The sequence below is a fragment of the Eulemur rufifrons genome, chromosome 16 (assembly GCF_041146395.1).
Source record: "Eulemur rufifrons isolate Redbay chromosome 16, OSU_ERuf_1, whole genome shotgun sequence".
Lineage (NCBI taxonomy): Eukaryota > Metazoa > Chordata > Mammalia > Primates > Lemuridae > Eulemur > Eulemur rufifrons.
Window position 1 is genome coordinate 2,839,909 of NC_090998.1, and position 20,016 is coordinate 2,859,924.

Genomic DNA, 20,016 nt, shown 5'->3' on the forward strand with positions numbered 1-20,016 from the left:
GCAAGGGAAATCCATGGAGTGTTTCGTTTTTAAATTGCCTCCTTTTTCATCCCAGGTTGTTCCAGCTCATGGGGACAGTCTGCCTGTTACAGCCAAAATCCTACGCCTTGTCAAGAGCTGCTCCTGAGTTATTTGAACCACTCTTCTGCCTGCTCATTTGTCTTTTCTAATTCAGACCTCTCTGTACTAAAGTGGGTAGGGAGGGAAAGGGAATAGCTTTCCACTCCTCCATGTTATACTATTATATATATTAGATTACATGGTTTGAGCTAGCAAGAGTTTTTTATTTGACTCACTGTTTTAAAAATTTATATCTCTGTGGATTCATGAATATTTATTTTGTTTTATACTTTTATACTCTTGACACTTACTTTGTTGACCAAATTGTTCCAGCTCTGGCCATTGGGAGCTCTTTCACTTGGCTCCTGTATCTCTTTGACATAGTGCTATCATTGTGTGGTTTTTTAGTACTTCCTTATTTTAGACACTAAAAGATGCTCCAGGCTCATCTTGTCTTATTTCCTGCCCTGGTCCTAGAATCAGCCATTTCTCCAAGAAGCTCTGGTTCCTTTTTTAGGAGAATAGTATTAAAAACTGAAATCTGGGTGCTGGATGTGCTCTTTTGCTTCTGGGTCCTCTCTACTTACAGAGCAAGGAAATACATGTGTATGTACTAACCTGTGTATAGACATGCATCTATAAATATTTCTATATGTAACCATCTGTATGCATAGTAAGCTAAACATTAGGTCATACTGATGTCTCCAGTTCTAACCTGTTATCATGTGGATCGTTGTAGCCTCCTCCCCTTGCTTTATCTGTAAACTCCCACTCCCAGAGCGGAAACCTGATTCTCACCGTTGACCATTCATTTGCCTAATTGTTAATTTCAGCTTACACATATAGCATCAGGATTGTACAGCAACATCAGGATTGTATATCAGTATCAGAATTATTAGCCTGTAAACCATTGTGAAACTTTATAAAGTGGAATACGATGCTTCTGTACAGTTTCTTTTGCCTTTTTAGTTTTTCAGTTTCTAGTCATTTCCAAAGTTACTTGAGTCAGCACCTTTCACCCTACTGATTCATTTATTTTCTTATTCCTTTTTTTTTTTTAAGAGACAGGGTCTTGCTGTGTTGCCCAGGCTGGCCTTGAACTCCAGGCTAAGCAATCCTCCCACCTCAGCCTCCCAAGTAGCTGGGACTACAGGCTCCCACCACCACACCCAGCTTCATTTACTTTTGTAGACATACCCTCTTCTTCCAGCCCAGAAGGCAGTCTAGTGTCTTCAGTAACTCCTCACCTGTGACACTTAGCTATTTACACTTGTAACTTGGAGTCTGCTGGCAGCTCTTGTTATTTGTCTGCAGAAGCAGGAAATTCTGTTTATTGCAGGTCTTAGTCAATCCTGTTCTTTTTATCCGAAGCAACGACTTCTGCAGTTCAACTTAACTGACAGTAGCTTTGATTCCTACCAACTCCCAAAACAATTTTAAAAAGTTATTTCCTTGATGTCTTTTTAAACATTCTCTGTGAGACAACCAATATTTTTTAAGTTTTTTTTTATTTTCAAATATTCAAAGCTGATTGATGCCTCAGGCAGAAAAATACATACAGAACACTCCCTGTACTCCCCACCCCCATCTGTACTTCCTGTTTAGGGGTTAGGGCTCATTTAAAATTTACCATGATTTGAGAGGCTCTGTTGAAACTCCTGGCTATGAATTTGGTGGCTTTCATTATCAGTAAAATTTGGCCAGGTGAAAGCAATTAGCATTCTCCTGTTAGCCAGAATCTGCTAGCGACCAAGGCAGACTTACAACTCAGGCCAGCCTTCCTCACAAGCAAGGCTCTGTGCACTAAGTACACAGAAATCCATCCTCCTCCAGATGTTGGCCATGTTTGTCCTCTGTGACGGGATTGGGTGTAAGTGAGGGAAGGATGCCTCTTCCACCAGGAGAAACAACATGAGTAAAAACTGGGATATGTCTGTTATTTTTGAAAAAAACAACTGGTTCTCCACATTATGTTAGTGGGAGATAATACTGAAAAGGTAGGTTGAGGTCATTTGGGAGGGCTTTGAATGTTGGCCATAGGAGTTGGAATACAGACTTTGAGGAGGAGTCTTTGGAATAAAAGTGATATCAGAATTGAATTTAAACAAATTTAATTGGGCAGCAGTTTAGTCTGTGTTGGATGTGGGAGACCACTTTGGAAGTCAAGGTGAGAAGTTTTGATTATTAAAACCTATCTTAGTTCATTACTGCTGCTCTAACAGAAATACCTCAGACTGGGTAATTTACAAATAGTAGAAATTTATGTCTCACAGTTCTGGAGGCTGGAATGTTCAAAATCACGCTGCCAACAGGTTCAGTGTCTGGCGATGTCCTGTTCCATCGAAGGCATCTTCTCACGTTAGTTCACCTGGCAGAAGACATGGATTGGCCAGGCAGCTCTCCGAAGCTTCTCTTATCATGATATTATTAATGTCATCCAGGAGGGCAGAGTGCTTATGACTTAATCACTTCCCCAAAGGCTCCACCTCTTAATGCCGCCGCAGTGGGGATTAAGTTTTAGCATGAATTTTGGAGGGACAGAGACATTCATTGAACATCCGTAATCCAAAAATCCAAAATAGTCCCAAATCTGAAACTTTTTGAAGGCTGACATGACACCACAAATGGAAAATCTCACACCTGACCTCATGTGACGGATTGTAGTCAAAACGCAGTGAAAACTTTGTTTTATGCACATAATTACTAATAAATATTGTCTAAAATTACCTTCAGGCTATGTATATGAAATGTGTGTGAAACATGAATGAATTTCATGTTAAGACTTGGGTCTCATCCCTGAGATAATCTCATTGTGTGCAAATATTCCAAAATCTTAAAATATGAAATCCAAAACACTTCTAGTCCCAAGGATTTTGGATAAGGGATTCTCAGCCTGTACTTATTGATTTAATTTTTTGGAGAAGATAGTTTTCACAGACTAGGTAATTGTTAAACTGTTTTAGAACAGACTTCAGAGTAGTCATAAAATATTCCAGATGCTTCATTTTCATGATGTGCTTTTCAATGTTATTCACATTTTTTACTTATTATCTCATAATAGCTAAAATTTAGGCCTTCTCTTACTGGGATGTATTCTTAGATTCTTGGATTATGGGAACCAGCTAACTTCTCTTAAAAAATATTTACTAAAATCTCACAGGGGGCAAATACAATTTGCGGGAAACAGCCACAAACCAAAACCAGAGCAAATTCCTCAAGGAGTTATACCTAATAACAGTGAAAGAAAATAAACGCATATAATAAATAGGTGGTACGTTAATTAGAAAAATAAAGGCGAGTAGAGGGAGTAGAGAGCAGTGGGGGCTACAGAGAGTGAGCAGGCAAGCCATGCAGGCGGGGGAGGGCATCCCAGGCAGGAGTGCAGCAGGCCCTGAGCAGGAGCACCCTGAGGATATTTGAGGAGCAGGGAAGAGGCTGGCATGACTCAGGGGAGTGATCAAGGATGAAGAGTAGTGAGAAATGATATCAGAGTGTAAGCAGGAGGCTATACAAGGTAAGGTCTTAGTATAAACTTTGAATTTAATTTGAAAGGAGGCATTTGCACAAAAGGATGACATGCTCTGACTTAAGTTTAGAAGGCTCACTACCTTCTAAAGATGAAGAGCAGGCAAAGCTAGAAATAGGGAGCTAAGTTAGGAAGCCATTAAATAGTTGAAGCTTAGACAATGGGTAGTTTAAAAGATGTGTGAGAGAGGGTTTTCTGAAGCTGTTTTGAGATAGAGTCAACAAAATTTAACTGATTAGATGTGATAAGAGAAAAAGGGTCAAGGATACCTCAACTTTTCTGTTGGAGCAACTGAAAGAGGATGCCATTAACTGAGATGGGGGAATTTAGAGGGAAGCAGATTTGAAGTGAGATCAAAAGTTCAGTTTTGGTTATGTTAAGTTTGATTTGCCTATTTGACATTCAGGGCTGATGTCGGATGCAGGCACACAACTGGATGAGCAGACTCTGGGATTCTGAGGAGAGATACAGAAAGGTGTGGAGGTATAAATGAGCCATGAGCGTACTGGATGGCTGAATGAGCCGTCCAGGCTCAGTGGGTGTGGAGCCACAGGGGAAGGAAGGGCAGGGAAGAGAAGAGGCTCCAAGGTATATTCTCCAGCATTTAGAGTTGGAGGAGGCGGCGAAACCAGCAGAGAAGATGGGAAGGTAAAGGAATACCCGTGTGGTGGCAGGTAAGTGTGTCGTGAAGGCCAAGAGAAGACAGTGTTTTAAGATAGAGGGAATCATCAGTTTAAGTGCTGTATTTTACCTAGTATAATGTGGGCTGAGAACCGTTCGTTAGGTTTGGCTTGGTTCCAGTAGAATGGTGGGATGAAAATTTGTTTGCATCACTACTATTACCAATAAGATTTTGCAGAGACTTTGCGTACATCCCTGAGGTTTCAGTTATTTTAGTGGATGGTTTCACTATAAGCAGTGAACTGTGTTTCATCAATTTGAGACAGATAATTACTTAGGCAGGAGTTTCTTCTCTTACGAAGGCCAAATGATGAAATTTCTTGACTAATAACAAGTTTTAAACGTTGTCCACATAATTAAAAGAAAATTTCCAGTTCTTAAGTTGTCAAAAGAAGTGACCATGAATCACAGTCGTTATCTCTCTGCTGTTTATACCAGGGAGTTAGGGGTTCGACAGAGACTATCTTTGCTTGCTGTACCTCTTTTCAGTGGCCCAATTCAGTTAATATTGGCAGTCTTTTTTTTTTTTCCTTTTAAGAGACAAGGTCTTGCTATGTTGCTCTGGCTGGACTCTCGGGCTATTCAAAGGGCAGTGGCGGCCGGGCGCGGTGGCTCACGCCTGTAATCCTAGCACTCTGGGAGGCCGAGGTGGGCGGATCGTTTGAGCTCAGGAGTTCGAGACCAGCCTGAGCAAGAGCGAGACCCCATCTCTACTAAAAAATAGAAAGAAATGATATGGACAGCTAAAAATATATATAAAAAAAAAAAATTAGCCGGGCATGGTGGCACATGCCTGTAGTCCCAGCTACTCGGGAGGCTGAGACAGGAGGATCGCTTGAGCTCAGGAGTTTGAGGTTGCTGTGAGCTAGGCTGACGCCACGGCACTCACTCTAGCCTGGGCAACAGAGTGAGACTCTGTCTCAAAAAAAAAAAAAAAAAAAAAAAAAGGGCAGTGGCTATTCACAGTCACCATGGTGGCACACTACAGCCTCAAACTCCTGAGGCTGAGCTCAAGCAATCCTCCCACCTCAGCCTCTAGGAATAAAAGTCTTATGTGGATGTATGAGCCTGTGGTTTTCAACAGTTCGTATGTTTCATGTCCTGGGCATTCCTGGAAATATCAATTTATTCTATATCTAAATGTCATCAAAATGGTGCCATTATTCTAAAGTATATGTATCTAATATTTTTGTTAAGATCACCTGGTAACTATATTTCTTGGTTTTTGTCCTTTCCCTTTCATATCTATAATCTGCCTTTTTGTCTTGTGCCTTTATTATTATTTTAGCCTTCCAAATTCTTTGCATCAAATTCTTTCATCAAATCTAATGTCTTCTACCTAATAATATTCAAGGATTCCAACTATTTTTTCTTGTTACCTTTCAGCTCCTTCCCATTATGAGCTTGACTTTTCCCGTTACAGATACTGATAAAACTAATTGGAAAATAGAGGATTGTTTTTCTAGTCAATTTGATCAGAAAACACAATATAATTTTTAGGTGGAAGGACTGAGAGAGGATGGAATGGAAAACAGAAATGGAGAGGAGAGATTTGTAAATTACAGAGATGCCTTTTGGATTAGGACCCAACAAACTGGAAGGGTGCATAGTAACAACTTGTTTTAATGGAGTATTGGACAGGGGGTATAGGGTGAGATATAGGTAGTAATTCTTACCTATTCGGAAGTTGGGTAAAAAAATATAATGAACCCAGTAAGGCTATGTTTTAGAAGAAATAGGGTCATTATGAAATATTATTCTCCATTCCTTTTCCCCCTTTCAGACTTTTATAGTCTCTTTATAAAAGTTGTGATTCCCTTTGGTAAAATGGAAAGAGCATGAATTAGGAATCTTCTCTGTTGCTTTCTTGGTGGTATTAACATATATAAATTAGCACACACACTTAAATCTAGGCAGTACCCCATCTTCCCAATGAGATGATTCAGTAAAACTCTTGGGGGTATATTGACTTACCATAGTATGTATAAACTTTTAATGATGGAGATGAAATAGTCTAATTTCTTTTGGACATTTTATGGAAACTCAAGTTTTTAAATTTAGAAATAATTGCTTCTGCTGCTTCTTTCTTGCTTCTTTTCCTATTTCCAGAAACACTTTCTTCATCATCACTAGAACTTCTTTTTGAAGTACAGTTTTTGGGTTTCTTTTTTTTTGAGACTCTGTTGCCCGCCCTAGAGTATAGTAGCTCACAGCAACCTCAAACTGGTGGGCTCCAGTGATCCTCCTACCTCAGCCTCCCAGATAGCTGGGACTACAGATGCACACCACCATGCCTGGCTAATTTTTCTATTTTTTTTGTAGAGACAGGATCTCACTCTTGCTTAGGCTGGTCTTGAACTCCTGGCCTCAAGCTATCCTCCTTCCTGGGCCTCCCAAAGTGCTGATTACAGGCATGAGCCATGGCACCCGGCCCCAAAGTACAGTTTTCTAGAGAGCTTCAACTTCACTTCTGTCTTAAGTTTTTGAATCTGCTGACAATGTTTTCTGAAAAAATTTATCCCCCATCACATGTGCCTGTTCATTTAACAGTGGATGGTTTGATTTTTCAGTTGCTCTGTACGTGTGTATTCATGATCATTACAACATAAATGCTTAAATGTTTCTATTTAAAGTGACTTTTACAATGATAGTATAATACTTGTCATTGATATCATACCCTGAGAGCATTCACTTAATCACTCGATAGGTTTTTTCCTTTCTTTTAAAATGGATTCATGCCGAACGCACTTTGGGAGGCCACTGCACTCCAACCAGGGCAAGACAGCAAGACCCTGTCCCTAAAAAAAAAAAATACATGAAAAAATAAAATGAAATAAAATGGATTGAATCCAGTCACCTCTGTAAGCATCCAGAACTGGCGTTGATTGAGGTTGTTTCAAGGTATTTATTATCTTTTCCTTAATTTCTATAAGCACCCAAATTTCTGTTACCCAAAAATAAAATAATTGAGCATCTTATAATAGAAGTTTGGTAAGCGTTTACACTGAAGATACCTCTGTTTTGTGGAAGATAATTTTGCTGAAAACTCTTTGCCTCAGCCCATGATTTCCTTATCTGTAAAATGGTGATATTAATACCTACTTTGAAAGGTAAATGAGCTAATGAATGTAAGCCTCCTGTATGTCCCCAACTGGTAACTGCTGTTGTTATTTAAAACCTTTTGTGTTTTTTTGTTTGCATTCAGCTTTTCTCTCCTCCATGCCGGTATGTGCTTTTGCAAGGTTACACCACAGTAATGATTAGCCCTAGAAGCTCAGTAGTTTGCAGCCACAAAAAGATGATTTGGGGGGAGGGGGTTCATGTTTAACATCTCTTGCGGATCAGCTCTTGGCAGGATCAGCACTTGGCGCTGCTCTTAGTTGTCTTCCTTCTGTTGTCTAGGTTAAAGGAGCAGTTCTTATTTGGGATAAAGGGAAAAGAGCTACACTGGAACAATGTGATAATCTTAAGCTTCTGCTCAGAGGTGCCACATACTGCTTCCATTCATGTTTCACTGGCCAAAGCAATTTTCATAAGCAAGTCATATGAACAAGTCCGATGTCAGCGATGATAAGAACCATAATCCTCTATGGAAAGACCAATAAAAAATTGGAACAACAGTTAAATCTGTTTCCGCTGGGTAACTACATTTGAGTAATATTTAGAGATAGATGCTAGTTAAACTCTTAAGACAGGATAGTAAGATTCTTAAGGGATGAGCAAGGGGAAAGGGACTGAGTCTGGTGGTTACTCACTGTAGTGATTCCCAGGTCCAGCCGATCATCAGATTCATTCACCCTGCATGCTAAAAAAAAAAGAGAGTCTTGGCTCTCGCCTATAAGCCTAGCACTCTGGAAGGCTGAGGCAGGAGGATTGCTTGAGCTCAGGAGATCGAGACCAGCCTGAGCAAGAGTGAGATGCTGTCTCTACTAAAAAACAATAGAAAAATTAGCCAGGCATAGTGACAGGCGCCTGTAGTCCCAGCTACTCAGGAGGCTTGAGCCCAGGAGTTTGAGGTTGCAGTTAGCAATGATGATGCCACTGCGCTCTCAGGGCCACAGAGGGAGACTCTGTCTCAAAAAAAAAAAAAAAAAAAGAGGTGAGGGGAGGAGTCTTGGACCTCTTTTCCAGAGCTACTGACAGAAACTTTGAGGAGTGGAGCCGAGAGTTTTTGCTTTATGAAATCTGTGTTAGAAGATCTGTAAAAGTAAGAGGAAAATAGTCATAACAGAATGCAGCATGAAAAATCAACTGTTTGTCTGTCCTACCCTTAAAAATCTGTAACCATAGGAAATTTCTAAGCCAAAAGTCCTCAAGGCAGTAATATTGGTTTCTAACCTTGTCCACTCAGTGTTTTGAATAGTGGACACCAATCCTTACATCTCTTTGCAGAAAATCCAGAAGTGCATACATTACTGGAACCTACCCTTCTGTCTTGTAAGCTGCTTTGTCATTGATGATAATGAAGATAAAGAATGAGGATGAGAACCAAACCAATCTAGAGGAGTTAGCTTCTGCTCTGTGTTCTATACTCCCCCATGGGTTATCAGAAAGAGGACTGCTGAGAATTTATATGATCTTTTAAGAGACCATGAACTGATGTGAAACTTGTTCTTCTTTGTGTATGGTCTGTAGACTGTCCAAGAAGCAGTTTCTTAGAAGAGAGACATTAATTAGGTTCTTATTGCTAGAAGTAGGGAGCAGGAGGGCAGTAGTCTTTTGTAAACTTTTAAACTGGGGCTTGTCTTTTGTTTTTGCTGTAGAGGTACTTAAAATACAGAAGGGTTTGTGGAAGAAAGAGGAATATGCCGTTTTGTTGTTGTTTAAACATCTTACTGAAAATAGGTAATGTATGGGCTCATGTGGTGGGATCTTTCAAGGAGTCTAAAAGAAAATGGAGATACCTTGGGTAAAAGAGAGCATTTCATAGTCATGGTTGTGAGAGGCAGAATAGTTACACAAATATAAATTAATGATTTACCTGCTATTTTGCATTTAGGAGAAAGAAAGGCATAAGGAACGGAGAGGTATGCTCTGTGTTATGGCTGAACACCCAGGGCGTTTAGTTTTTTGGGCAAAAGCAATTCTTCTCTATGTCCAGAACAAAGCCAGTGTGGATTGCGGTGATTCTGAAAAAGCAGGCTACTTGATTTCCATTTATTCTACATAACTTTAGGACATCTTGATTGTTCTAAGATTTAGTGATAAGGGAACTGTATTTAAAAATCTTACCTGGTTGAGATCTTTTGTCTATGTATTGTATGTTCTGTTTTAGTGCTGCTTTGGCAGTCCCTTTCTTAACACAGTCCATCTACTCCATGCCTGTTTAGTCTGTGTCTTGCTCTATTGTGATTGCTTTTAGATTACCGAGTCTGGCCCTCACCTTTGTAGGTTTATAAACTTATTTACATTCATAGGCCCCCAGTCTCAGAATGACATTTTGTGTATTTAAAATTGAATAGGTAACTGTCTTAGTCCTCGTTGTGTTGCCATGACAGAGTATCACAGACTGGGGAATTCTTTTTTTTTTTTTAATTGGGCAACATCTTATTCTATAAAATAGGATGGGTGTTCCTGGTAATTTGTAAAGATGAGAAATTTATTTCTCACAGTTCTTGAGGCTGCGAAGTCCAATATGAGGCTGCCAGCATTTGGCGAGGGCTGCCGTGCGGTGCCATCCCATGGCAGAAGGCAGAAGGGCAAGAGAGGGTAAGAGCCAGTGAGCAAGAGGGAGCCAGAAAACCTTTTATAACAAAGCTACTTTTTCAATAACTAATCCGTTCCCATGATAAGGACATCAATCCATTTGTGAGGACAGAGCCCTCATGACCTAATCACCTCTTGTTAGGCCTGACCTCCCTACGCTGTGGCATTGAGGGTTCAGTTTCCAACACTTGGACTTCGGGGCCACACTGAGACCATAGCAGTAAACTTGCATGGCCCTCATATTCGCACCTGCCACGCACACACGTCCCTTCTGATAAACGCACGTGCTAAATGTGCTAACCCAGGAGGTGAGAATCAGAAGACAATGAATTGGTTTTGTGGGGATATGTTCTCCCAGGGCTGATGAAATATTCCTGCCCCACAACAAAGTGTCATCAGTGTCTCTCCCCCAGGACCGGGTTGGATATTCTTTGTCTTGGGACCCATTTCCCATTATAGATAGCATACAGTTTATCCCCTTTTGATTGTAACTTTGTTTTTTCAATGAGAATTCAATTTTTCTTGATTATATCTTCTCTGGTCTTTCCAGATTTCTTCCTGAGCGGATTTCACCCATTTCTGAAAATCTTCAGTCACACATTCATCTTTTCGACTGCTCGCCTCCCGATAGTTAATTTCTTTCAGTTTTCTTGGTGGACACCATGACCACCCACTCTGTGGAGGTACTGGGCAGTACCAGGGATTGATTTTTTTTTTTTTTTTATTTCATTCCTTCCTTTGTTTGTTTTTGGGTTTTTTACTTTTTTATTTTGTTTTTTGACACACAATGCCCCTCAGTAAAAGTACCAGGGATTTAGACACAATTTATTATAAAATTTTAATCTTTTTAATATTTCATTCATAGAAGTGACTACATTTTACTTGAGCACCTTGCTGCTGTTGTCTTCTGTGTGTGCATCTGCTGGTCCCTGGTGATCCTCAGCCTTTGCTAATCTCCCTAGCAGCATTTTGACTGTGCCTCTGTTGTGGTGTCCCTCCTATTGAATTGAACATATCATTGTTTTGTGCCTGTCCTCCCTGCTAGATTTTATGCTACTTGAGGGCAAGGTTCTCTTTTTCTTCTTCGCACCCCCAGCGTTTAACACTGAACCTGGCACATAGTGTGTCTTCAGATGCCAGGGCTGCCTTTCCACTTGTGTGACACCCCCTGTCACAGGTCCGTAAGATGGTGAACTGATTGAATTGATTCAATCATAGGAACCTACCACACTCAGAGATGCACACACCCTGAAATTGTATGTAAAATTTTCTGTGTATGCACATTTTCGCAATTCATCAGGAAACCAGGACACAGTCAGATATGAACAACTGGACTTGGAACACTGCAAGGTTATGTCCCACTTCAGACTTCTAGGACCTTATCTCTAGCATCATTCTTTGTTATCTCTGCCACTCCCCCAGCCTCTTATCTTCCTTGTTTTTATTTATCCATTAAAGACCGTAAAACCTTTGGGGGGGGGGAGCTAGATTAAAATATATCTAAAATTTCCTCATTCTTTTTTCTTCGCCTGCAGTTGCAAAACCCTGTTGACTCTGCTTCTGAGATTCTTTCCTTTCATCTCATTCTTTCCCTTTCCACTGTCATCTCTCTAGCATTGGCCCCATCACCTCTTCCTGGACTGACCAGGGATTCTTCTCACTTTCCAGTCTCTCTCCCTAACTATTTGTCCTGCAGGTTTGATGATTCTTTCTTTTTCCTGTTCAAGTCTTTGGTAACTCCCAGCGACCTGAAACAATTTCCAGCTAATTCAGCAGTGAGCTCCTTATGGCAGAGAATGATGATTATATAACCTCAGAGACCTAGAGCTATAGTCTGAAGTAGCTCCAAACATAATTCTCTGATAGAGTCTCCTATTTTTATCTTTGAAAGTCATGCAAATATTTGAGTTAAAAATGTCTTCCCAAACAGCGAGCAACAACAATAAAAAACAAAGTCAAAGTCTAACTGTCTAGGAACCTGTGCCATCTTTACCTTGTGGTCTCCTGTATTCTGACCACACACTGTGGAACCCAGGGGACACCCGTGCTCTAATTGGAAAACCTTGGTCTAAGCAGTGAAGTCCAGAGGACTTGATCTGGTGTCTGAGGCTGTGTATGGTCTGTCGAAAACCTGCTCTTCCAGATTTCTTTTCTGCATGGCTCTGCTTGTCCAGTATGCTGGACGTGCATTCCCAGAACATCGGAAGCTTTCCAGCGTTTTTGGTGCTCAGAAATTGTTTATAAGGGCATTTTCTTGTGGGAGAAGACCCATGGAACTTCTTCTTAGCCTTTTTTTTTTAACTTCTGGAGCCAGTTTTGGTAATTTACACATTCTCAGAAAATCATATTCTAGATTTACACATTTATTGGTATAATTAGTATTTTCCAGTTAACGTAACGTTTTAGAGTTGCAGTCATATTTGAGGGGACGTGGTGTTTTGGTCTCCTTTCGTTTCTTAGCCAGTGACACAGCTGTTTGATGGAAGGTCGAGGAGCGGTGTGGTTGCAGCAGGGCAGCAGTGCAGAGCTGGCTGGCCTTTGGGGACTCTTGGGCTCAATCTCTTGGCCACCTGAAAGTGTTATGTAGCTGGCTTCAGGTCCCTCACCATTATACCCACTTCAGCTGATTTATACTTTACAGTCTAAATTGGCATGGGGTATGCCTTTGGGATTAAATTAATTTACACCAAGTTAGAAAGCATCAGCTGCCAAAGTCAGAGGTGCCTTCTGGAGGCTGGTGTGCTTTTTTTCTCTTTCTATTCTGAGCCCACACTCCAGGCATTCTCTCTTGGATAGCAGCTGGGATAGTCCTTCAAGAGGGCCTGCTTTGCATCTCCTTTGTGTAAGCGGAGTTCCGGGTCCTGTACAGAAGCCAGATCTACTACTGCATAGTAGTTGGTCCTTGTGCAAATTAGGAAGATTTGTAAACTTCTAAAATCAAATACAACAAACATGACTTTTTTCTTTAGACATTTTCCCCTCCTTAAATAAACTCAAAGGAATTATAGTGACCGCATGGCAGTGGTGCAGATCTATGATCTTGATCCTTACTCGGAAGTTGGAGAAAAGCAAGTTTTTCTCTCTTTACTACTTTCTTTAGCAGAAGATTAAAGAAAATTTCTATAGGGATTAGGAATGTGTCAAACAAGAAAAAGTACTTGTAATGCTTTAAGAAAAGATGTGTTAAGTGGGTGGTTATGGGGTTACATTAAAGGAATTCAGTAATATTCTGTGGCATTTGACTGTCTCCATTCTGGGAATTATCTTTGTTTATTAGACAGGCAGGATTTTTTTTAAAGTGAAGCACGGTAAGCACTTTTCTAAGATGTATGTTAAAGGCCCTGTTCTGCTCTTTCCCGTTGCCTATGAGAGGCTAGGCTGTTCTCCATGCTCAGTTCTGAGTTCTTTTCCCAGCAGCCACTGCATGACTCGAAGGGTTTGTTCTTGAGGGTAGAGAAGGTGGAAGGATGTTGAACAGACTTTTCCCTAATGAACTGTGATGCCAGCTGCAAAGGCGGCAAATCCTGTTACTCCCTTCAGCTACTCTCTGAAGCTGCAGAGAAGCAGTAGTAACGGGGTCTCCCTTCTCTATGCTGATTAGCTGCCTTTTCTGCTGTTTTTTTTCCGCCTTCCTCTTCTGTCCCAGAGCATCTTGGCAAAGTTCAGATTTCTGTGCTCACAGCTCAATGCTCACAGTGAAAAGGAAATACAAAAGGGGAGGAGAGAAAGTGAGAAGAAAAAAAAAGGCTGGGGTGGAGATTTTTAGTAGAGTCTCTGATTGTCCTAATCTAAGATTTAAACTCTGAGTTGAAATCTTAAGTAGTAAAGCTTTGTAAGTAGTAACCTGGATTTCCAGGTAGTTCTTGGAGATAGTTTTATTGGTGCATTAACACTGCAGGCCATGTATCAAAAGAATTTGAATTTCTATTCGGAAACCTTCTCCAAATTTTGAAAAGAACACTTTGTATCCATTTACAGTCTTTGTTCTTTTCCCATGAACTATCATTGTAAGAAAGATGAAATAATTGTACTGTTAACGTTTTATGCAGCATTTACTATGTGCCAGGCACAGCATTGCCTCATTTAATCATTACAACCACCCCTGGAGGTAGACACTTTTAATGTCAAAAATATTTTTTTTAATTGTAGTAACCATTTTTAGGTATATAATTTCAGAAATGTTAAATATATTCACATTGTTGTAAAATAGATCTTCCAAACTTCCAAATCTGAACCTCTATACCTATTAAACAATGCATAAAAATTTTAACTGATTGGCCAGTTCTTTTGTTTGCCAGGATTAAAAATAGCTTTCCTGTTTCTTTTCTTCTTTGCTGTTTTTCTATAAAATTCTTACTCTGTATTTCACCACAGGGTGGCAAAAAGAGGATTGTATTACTTACTATGCCTTGGTTTATCCACTGGATACAAACTTCTGGGGTTTACAGTTACTAAGGGGAAAGAGAGAAGGCTTTGCTCTCCAGGGGATTCGTCACCTATATGAGTTCTAATCTTTATTGATTCTGGATTTTAAATTCTGCTGAGCTAGAGGGAGAAAGTTCACTGATAACTTTGTCGTCTTGAAAGTTAGCTTGAGCCTGCAAATTTGGGGGTAGGTTTTCCAGGTAGCTTCTGATATATGAAGCATAATATCATAGAATTATATTTATAGTGCAGTTTTATATTTTGAAACCCATTTTCTTACTGTCTTTATGAGTTAGTTACTATTTTCCAAGGATGGTGGAGTGGGGAAAATGGTAGGCAAGGGAGAGTGGTTGGGGTATTTTATATGTGATGCAAAGTTCCTCTCAATACTTGTGTCATTTGAGAGACCATTCAAAGCTGTTCAGCCAGTTCAACATCCCTGATATTCTACTCTTCTATTTAACAACTTTCCCCAGTTGCTAACTCACTAAATCATGGCTTTGCTTGAAAAAGCAAACCCAGATTCACCGGGGAGAAGTTTCTACCAATCCCATTTAACCTACCCACCACAGCTGGGTTAAAGAACAAGATTGTGTAATTTATAGGAATGTTAGTCCCAGTTTCTGCTAATGCTGTCAAGAAAACTAGGTTGAATGAGCAGTGAAACCTGGTTAGTAAGGCAGGCAGAAAACATAGTAATAACTTTTTGTTCTCTTCTTTTTTAAAAAAATATAAACCCCTTGTTCACAGATTTTATTAAGTTTAATCCTTGGTTCATTACAGTCTCATCATTGATCTCTGAATGTTTTGCCTTATTCATTCATTTATAAGTAATATCATCTGTGAAAATAGTTTCCACATAGGAACTAGAACATCATCAGTATTGATCTTTATGCATCTCTCACATTCAGTCTCCTGTCTCTACCACCCATGGGGATTTTTGAAAATCCAGGTGCAGGGATTAAAAAGTTACAGAGGGGTGACATCCACTCTCTTTAGTGTGATTTTCAGACCAGGTCCTCTGAAGGGCCCAGACTTAACCTGCCTTCCACCCTCGTCTAGTGTCTCTCATCAGCACTTGGTGCTTCCCACACTTGCTGTGAACCTTCACACTGTTCTCACTGTTCCTCTCCCTGGTGCCATTCTTCCCTTCAAGGCCCCACTCAAATCTTACCTCCCTGGCAAAGTCTTACTCCACATATTCCTCAGTTTCTTTAGTTTTCCCATATCACTTTGTATTTTTAATATAGCATGTATCACATACTCTTATAAGTATTTGCTATCATTTGGTCAAGAAAATATTTGAATGTCTACTGTGCATCAGGCAATGTTCTAGTTGCTGGGGAGACAGCAGTGAATACATTAGATAAAAAACCAGAAGAATTTCCCTTTTCTGGCAACATGTTAACATTTCTTCCCTCCCTCCCCCCCTCCTTCCTGTAATAATACTGGGATTTTCTTATTCACCATTGTATCCCTGGAAACTGACAAATAGTAGGTGTACTATATTTTTTTGTTGAATTATTTGACCACCTACTGTTAATATTTGCTAAATTCTGTGCTAATGTTATAGGAAGGGCCACAGAGAAGAAGACAGGAATTTTTCTTTCTCATAAGCAGCTTATGTAGAGAAGGTGAGTGAAACTGACACTGTTGTGTTGTAAGGAGCAGAAAGGGCATTCGTGATGCTGTTGCTACAGCACAGAAAACATTTAGATTCGCGTCCTCAGAGAACAGTTTTCTGGCTACCCAGGCAGCTAGAACCTGCCTCTGGCAGTGACAGGAAAAACCAGAAGAGCGTGTCTGTGGGCTGAAGGCAGAGATGGAAGAGAAAGGTAACTGGGTTTCCTAGAAACCGTAGAGTAAGCAGGGGCCATGTCGATCCTGTGACAAACTTCTTGCAGTCCCCTCTTCTTTCTGTACAGCCTCCCGGTTCTTACCTCGTCTCCTCAAATGTGGTCTTTATTATCATTTAATTTGTCACTTCTGTTCTTTAAAAACCTTAGAAGACATGAGTTAGTGCAGATCACAGCACCTTTAATCGAGAATCACATTGTGCTCTTAATGTCCCCAGGTGGAGAAGAGGGCAGAGCGAGGACTGGTGGAAATGTGTGGGTGCTGCAATGATGGCAAAGCCGCTGGAGGGGACAGCAAGGTGGAGCTTGGCAAGGAGGGCTTTGGAGATAAAGTTTTTCTTGTCAGGGACTACAGCATGATTTGGGGGTCGGGGGGCTTTCTCCCTAGGGAGAAGGACACGTGATGGCTTAGAGAAAACAGAGAATGGTTGGGTTGTGACTGTGGTTGTTGATGCCATCAGGCCTTTCTAGATAGACAGCAGCAGCTTCTGGGGGCAGAACACTGGACTGGGGGCCTGGGTTTCACTTGGCTCAGTCACAGATTTGCTGAGTGCCCTGGAAAAAGTCACTAGCCTTTCTGGACGTAGTTTCTTTATCTTTAAATTTACCTTCCAGCTCTAGCATTCAGTGATTCTGGCTTGTCTATCAAACGAAGTGGCCTGGGACTTTTTGCTTCAAGGATTTATTAATAACTTCTGTCATAATTCCAGTTTACTTTGGAGTCTTGCCCCAGTGACCAGGCTTAAAATATGAGCCATTCAAATCTTCACTTGCCTGTTTACTCCTGTGAGGTCCTGCTCTTTCCCTTTTCAGTGAGTCCTTCAGAACCTTTCTCCTGCACTGTTGCCTGTGCAGACATTTCCCCCCACCCTCTGTGCCGCTAGAATTCATCTTACATACACGGCAGCTAGATGCATCTCACTGCCTCTCCTCTACAAAAATAAACTGTAGTGGATCTCCACTGTCCTCCAAAGAAAGGCCAAACTCAACAGCTTGGTATCCAGTATCGGCTGTCAGTCTTAGCTCACATTACTCCCCTTCACGTAATACTTAACTGAACCTCACAGCCTCTTGGCGCCTTTGCTGTGTTGCCCCTGCACCCGGTTATGCGCCCTGCCTCCCCTGTTGTCACGCAGTCACAGTTTTCTCATCTCAGTTTCCGCCACCTTTGTGAAATCTCCTCGCAACTCCAATAGCACCCATAGCACCACTTCCATACCGAAGAATACTTGTTACTTCGTTTTTATTCTCTGTACCGTTTTAGCTCCCCTAAGTAAATTAAGCTCCCTAGTACTTAGGAAGTACTGTATTATCTTGCATAGCGTAGGTACCCACTAAATATTTGTTGAATGAATGAATTCTGGCTAATTATAGATAAAATCCTTGTTAATTCTGATTGGTGAGGTTTCTTATTTTTCTGAGTAACCCATAACTGGAATGTAGGGAAGAAGTCTGCCCACTGGAATTAATAAGATAATATCAGAATAAGAACATTTGCCATACATGTGTTAGCAATTCCGAGGTTAGTGTTTAAGACAAGCAAAATGTTTTCAGGCTTGAGCCTTGTCTCTGAATTTCGAGTATTCATCTATCTGAGCTTTCAAGGCGACATGGGACCCCTTCCTTTTTAGTTGAACCTGCCTCAGAGTATTATTAATAGTTTATAGTTTGTGCCAGTTATTATTATGCTTAGCAATTTTTTGTCCTGTGAAGTTTTTTTAGAGTGACCATTTCCAAGCTTAGGAATTTTAAAAAGTGAAATAACAAAATAAAATAATAAATGGAACAATTAAAATAATTTACAAAGGAACTTTATTAATCTCATCCCAGAAGTAGAATACATTCTTTAGCATAAACTACCACATATTGATGTTACTATCAGAAGGTACATCTTTTGCACATCTCCTCTACTTTCAGAACCCTTAAGATTCTCAAACATGATTTTCCTGTGAATCCTGGATCTGGTTATGAGGTGGTCAAACCATACGTGTAGCAGACTCTTGGGAAATGGTTTGCATGCAGAACATAGCATTCTGATTCAAAGAATGCAGGCAAACAGTAGTAGTAAGACTTGATGACTTAGAAAATATTCTGTCATCTCATAAAATATCTGCTTGTTTTGAGGTGTTGAGAGAAATAGGATCACCTAAAGTTTCCTACTTTTCACTTTTTATCTAATGGCCCCGTCCAAACTAATCTTTGTAGAATACTGTGCTGAGACTAGTGAAATCTTTACATTGCCTGCTTGAACCCTAAGGAATGCAAATGCATCTCACCTAGGATTAGACCATTAACATAGACATTTCCTCATTTCTCTCCAGATGATGTGAGATTAATCTTAGTTCTAGCAATCTCCTGTCATTGGTCATAGTGTCTCCAAAATGAAAATTGCCATATTGCTTACTACCAGTGCTGTTTAGTTCAAAATACAGTGGTTCTTTAAAGCTGTTATAGATGGTTTTTCTATAGAGACTAGGAAATGAAGAATACTTTATAATCAGTTACATGATTGCTCCTTTATTTTCTCTTGCCATTAAAAAAGAGAGCAATACAGCATGTTTATATTTATACTTTATTATATAGTCAGAGTTAAGCTCTTTGATTATGAAACTAGCATTGCTTTATAAAAAAGAAATATTTGTGTTTCTTCTAGTGTGCAGGTAAAAGGAATGGGGCTTGGTAAACAGCAATGGGAGAAATAATCCCAGGGAAAAAACAAAAAGCTGAACTCAGTTGCTCTCTAGCCATGACTGTGGGAGGGAAGGGAGAGTTGATCCCAGGCGAGTCCTTCTGCTACACTGACCATTCAGTTGCTTGGGACTTGTGGTGGTGGTGGTGGTGGTGGTGGTGGTGGTGAGGAGCAGGTGGATTTTAAGAAATCTCTGTTTAATTTCTCAGTGTCCGTCTCTCCTTCTCCCTTCCCTCAGGAGTTAGAAGCAGCTCTTCACAGAGATGATGTGGAGTTTATCAGTGACCTGATTGCCTGCTTGCTTCAGGGCTGCTATCAACGAAGGGATATCACGTGAGTAATCCTGACTTTTACGAAGTGTTTCTTGCACAGGGAACTAATTAACTAGTCATAGTGATGTTTCCTGTTTCCTATGACAAACCAGAACTGACCATCAGCCATTACGTAACAGTGTAGGCTGAGCACATACGAATAGATTCTCAGGCTAAGCCCTGTGTTTGGCTCATTCTGCAGTTGAGTTTTTATTCTGTTAAAATCCTTGAGTTTATTTTACTCTTATATGTGTATCACTTACTCTTGGCTACACCAGCTAACATATTTGAGTATAGAATTTCTTCCTCTTAATATGTGCCTTTTTCTGAGTTTTGGTTGTGTTATTGGTAAAATATTGCCTAACAAATTAAAATAGATTTTACTACCTTTCTGCCAGTTGAGTGTCTTCTGCTGTTCACACAACTGGCAGTAGCAGCATAATTAGCTTGGAGCCTCTAGGCTCCCTTACCCTGTAACTGCCAAGTACACCGCTCTCCAGTACCTTTGAGATGTATAGAAACCTGGACCAAAATTTCATCTATGTGGACAAATAAAGGAGCTTCCTGATATGATCTCTCCCCTTGTTTTCACCCTAACTTGGTATATGCGTTTTCTTTGCTACATTTCTAAACAGAACAGAAGTACAAGGCAAACTCAAAAACAGGAGAGACACAACAAGTTTCCCAGTCTCTTGCCCTCAGATGGTTTATATTTTTTGGAGAGTTAAAGACGATAGCTCAAATATTTTTGTTCTAATGAAT

At 40.3% G+C, this 20,016-nt stretch overlaps 1 protein-coding gene across 1 annotated transcript in view; it reads left to right on the top strand.

Moving 5' to 3' along the window:
* CECR2 (CECR2 histone acetyl-lysine reader) overlaps positions 1-20,016 on the top strand; it is a 141,312-nt gene that overhangs the window by 71,020 nt on the left and 50,276 nt on the right. The window contains exon 2 of the mRNA XM_069489862.1: positions 19,182-19,276. Within this exon, the coding sequence (XP_069345963.1) occupies positions 19,182-19,276 (95 nt within the window). The remainder of the gene's footprint in view (positions 1-19,181; positions 19,277-20,016) is intronic.